Here is a 4,021-nt window from a genome sequence, read left to right as displayed (position 1 = left end):
CGAGTGGCTATTGTCACCTACCAGACGGATACTTTAACGATTGGCGAAGCTCTAAGCAAAAAAGAAGGGAAGCGTTTTTCATTTAGAAGAGAGATTAACTTTTGGTTGGGAATTTAATTGGATAACGATAGGAAAAAGAAATACACTTTCTGGGTGAAATTAGTCACATTCTCTGCCTGACAGTACCACTGTGATAATTGTCGAAAGGTTTCAATGTTATTATTTAGAATATTACATATAACATCGGACTGCACTTGACTTGGTCACTTTTGTCTACCCAAATACACAGGGTAGGCTACGATTAAGTGGCAATGATGGACATTAATAGGTTAGTAATTTGAAGTCAAAGAATATATAGCCATATTATTATTTGTGTCAATAAGTTGAGATATAAAAGGGAAATTTGAATTTGCACTATGATGGAAGTACCACCACCATGCTCGAAAAAGAGCCTTTCTCTCTCGCTCCCCGTTCCCCGGGAGCAGGCGACCCTAAAGCCTCCGCAACATCTTTGGAGGCAGCCACGGACCCCCATCAAAATCAAACACCGGGGATACTCCGACACCGACCGCAAACACCACCGAGGGATAGAGCGCTCTAATGCCATGGACACGAGCGACAGACCGGGGCTGAGGAAGTCTCGGATGTCCTGGCCATCCTCGTTCCAAGGAACCACGAACCCCTCCATCGGCAATTGTGTTGGAAATAGACGGTATGACGTACATCCAACAAACATGTCCAAACATTATAATCGAAGCACATATGCATAAATAGAGCCACTAATAATGAGTGGGTGGTGCTCTGTGTTAAAGTATGCCGGAAGGGTTAACTGATATGAGGTGTTTGGTATTGGGAGGCGGGACGCGTGGGTTCTCCGTGGTGATGCTTTATGCGTCTTGGGCATGTCAGAGAACATGAGTTTAAGCACTCGGATTGGCACTGTCTGTAAACCCGCCCGCCCACACAAAAACAGGAATAACAAGGGAAAATATCAATAACGCTTTAAGAGTAGCCTAGGCCTATATGACCATGACAAACATATTATATAGATAACAGAAATACATTTGTTTTGCGCGTTTCTAATGGTTTCAAAGGTCTAGTGGGTGCGTTCGTGCGTGCATACTTGACTCAGATAATCTTCCACTGAAGCGTTCGGCTATTGGCAATGTTGGCATAGTTGATACGCCATCCATGGGTACAGTTCACATAGAGGTCATCTCCATGTAACATACCTGGACAGGTCAGGTGCATTACCTACAGGCAGTGGTTCTCATTTCAGGGCTTGAGTGCCTCAGTATGATATCATCTTTCTTATTGAATTGAATCAAATTAAAGGTTAAGATGAGAACCAGCAGATTCTGTTTCCCTGAAGGGTGGGACTGACCTGGCTTGGGTTGGCTATAGTCGCGGTAGTTTAGCCATACCTCAAAATCACGCTGCTGTCACGACTCCTTGGAGGGCTGGGGAATTTTGTATTAGCCGAAACGGCTAAAATGTTACGCTGGCTTCCAGCTGCTACACTTTTATTGGATGTTACATTTCAAGAAATGATATAAAAGTGTATTTGTCATGTACTCCTATGCTATTGTAATGGTGAATTTACTCACTCATCATTATTCATTATTCATTCAGGATTATGCATAATCTGTAGGATCCTCGAGGATGTAGAAGTGTTTATAAACATATTCTATTCTTATTTACAATAAAAGTGATTCCAAAATGACACAATACATTATGTATCATTCATTTCAATTTGGCACAAAATAATCTGAAACACATCCAAAACAAACAGCAAATGCATCCAGAAAATGTGTAGAGTCAGAAGTTTGATGTAGTCATTGTGTACTATTAATATGGGACCAAATACTTCTCTTTTGACTACTTTAATAAACACATAAGTGAATTTGTCCCAATACTTTTGGTCTCCTGAAATGGAGGGACTATGTATAAAAGTGGTGTCCTTTTTAAACTGTTCACCGATATGGATGAAAATACCCTCAAATTAAAGGTGCTGGAGTACGGAGCCCAGAAAAAGTCACTGGGGCGGCAGGTAGCCTAGTGGTTAGAGCGTTGGACTAGTAAACGAAAGATTGCAAGATCGAATCCCCGAGCTGCCAAGGTAAAAATCTGTCCTTCTGCCCCTGAACAAGGCAGTTAACCCACTGTTCCTAAGCCGTCATTAAAAATAACAATTTGTTCTTAATTGACTTGCATAATTTAAAAAATGTAAAAAAAAAACAATTCTAATACTTTTGGAGCTCACTGTATAAATAAGAAAAAGGTATGTACTGCATTAGTTATATAGGATGAGCTATGTCGAGAATACAGTATGCACATACACTGACTGTACCAAACATTAGGAACACTTTGCTAATATTGAGTTGCCCTCAAAACATCCTCAATTCGCTGGGGCATGGACTACAAGGTGTCGAAAGCATTCCACAGGGATGCTGGCCCATGTTGACCCCAATGATTCCCACAGTTGTGTCAAGTTGGCTGGATGTCCTTTGGGTGGTGGACCATTCTTGATACACACGGGAAACTGTTGAGCGTGAAAAACCCAGCAGTGTTGCAGTTCTTGACACAAACCGTCATAGCCGCAGGAAGTAGGGGTGTTGAGGGTGCTGCAGCATCCCCTGAAACATCAGAATTGAAAAAAAAAAACATTTATAAAACAAAATATATATATATAGAAAAAAAATCTCACAAAAGTAGTGCCTTTACTAGTCCTGTATTAGTGGACCGATATGCACCTTGGGGGAGATACTGTTTATTGACTACAGCTCAGCGTTCAGCACCAAAGTGCCCTCCAAGCTCATCACAAGCTCAGGACCCTGGGACTAAATACCTTCCTCTGCAACTGTATCCTGGACTTCCCGTCGGGCCACCCCCGGGCTGGTGAGGGTAGGCAACAACACATCCGCCATGCCGACCCTCAAAACAGGGACCCCTCAGTGATGTGAGCTTAGTCCCCTCCTATTACTCCCTCTTCACCTTACGACTGCGGGACCGCGCACGACTTCAACACCATTAAGTTTGCTGATGACACCACGGTGGTAGACCTGATCACCAATGACGATGAGACAGCCTATAGGGAAGAGGTCATTGACCTGGCAATTTGGTGCCCAGACAACAACCTTTCCCTCAATGTCAGTAAGACAAAGAAGCTGATCACGGACTACAGAAAATGGAAGGCCGAGCACCCCCCCCCCCCCCCCATCCACATCGACGGGGCAGAGCACCCCCCCATCCACATCGACGGAGCCGAGCACCCCCCCCATCCACATCGACGGAGCCGAGCACCCCCCCCATCCACATCGACGGAGCCGAGCACCCCCCCCATCCACATCGACGGGGCAGAGCACCCCCCCATCCACATCGACGGAGCCGAGCACCCCCCCATCCACATCGACGGGGCAGAGCACCCCCCCATCCACATCGACGGGGCAGAGCACCCCTCCATCCACATTGACGGGGCCGAGCACCCCCCCATCCACATTGACGGGGCCGAGCACCCCCCCCCCATCCACATCGACGGGGCAGAGCACCCCCCCATCCACATCGACGGAGCCGAGCACCCCCCCATCCACATCGACGGGGCAGAGCACCCCTCCATCCACATTGACGGGGCCGAGCACCCCCCCCATCCACATTGACGGGGCCGAGCACCCCCCCATCCACATTGACGGGGCCGAGCACCCCTCCATCCACATTGACGGGGCCGAGCACCCCCCCCATCCACATTGACGGGGCCGAGCACCCCCCCATCCACATCGACGGGGCAGAGCACCCCCCCATCCACATCGACGGGGCAGAGCACCCCCCCATCCACATCGACGGGGCCGAGCACCCCCCCCCCATCCACATTGACGGGGCCGAGCACCCCCCCATCCACATCGACGGGGCTGTAGTGGAGGGGATCGAGAGCATCAAGTTCTTCGGTGTCCACATCACTAAGGAATTAACATGGTCCACACACAACAAACAACGCAGTCGTGACGAAGGCACGACAATGCCTCTG

At 47.9% G+C, this 4,021-nt stretch overlaps 1 protein-coding gene across 1 annotated transcript in view; it reads left to right on the top strand.

Annotated features, from left to right (window-relative positions):
* The first annotated feature begins 416 nt into the window (after positions 1-416).
* Positions 417-4,021, top strand: part of LOC139421269 (3',5'-cyclic-AMP phosphodiesterase 4C-like) — a 79,217-nt gene continuing 75,612 nt past the window's right edge. The window contains exon 1 of the mRNA XM_071171972.1: positions 417-712. Coding sequence (XP_071028073.1) covers positions 417-712 — 296 coding nt within the window. The remainder of the gene's footprint in view (positions 713-4,021) is intronic.

This window comes from Oncorhynchus clarkii, chromosome 12 (genome assembly GCF_045791955.1).
Source record: "Oncorhynchus clarkii lewisi isolate Uvic-CL-2024 chromosome 12, UVic_Ocla_1.0, whole genome shotgun sequence".
Taxonomy (NCBI): Eukaryota; Metazoa; Chordata; class Actinopteri; order Salmoniformes; family Salmonidae; genus Oncorhynchus; species Oncorhynchus clarkii.
The sequence above is the reverse complement of the archived record's forward strand: the minus strand, read 5'-3'. Positions and strand labels throughout refer to the sequence as shown.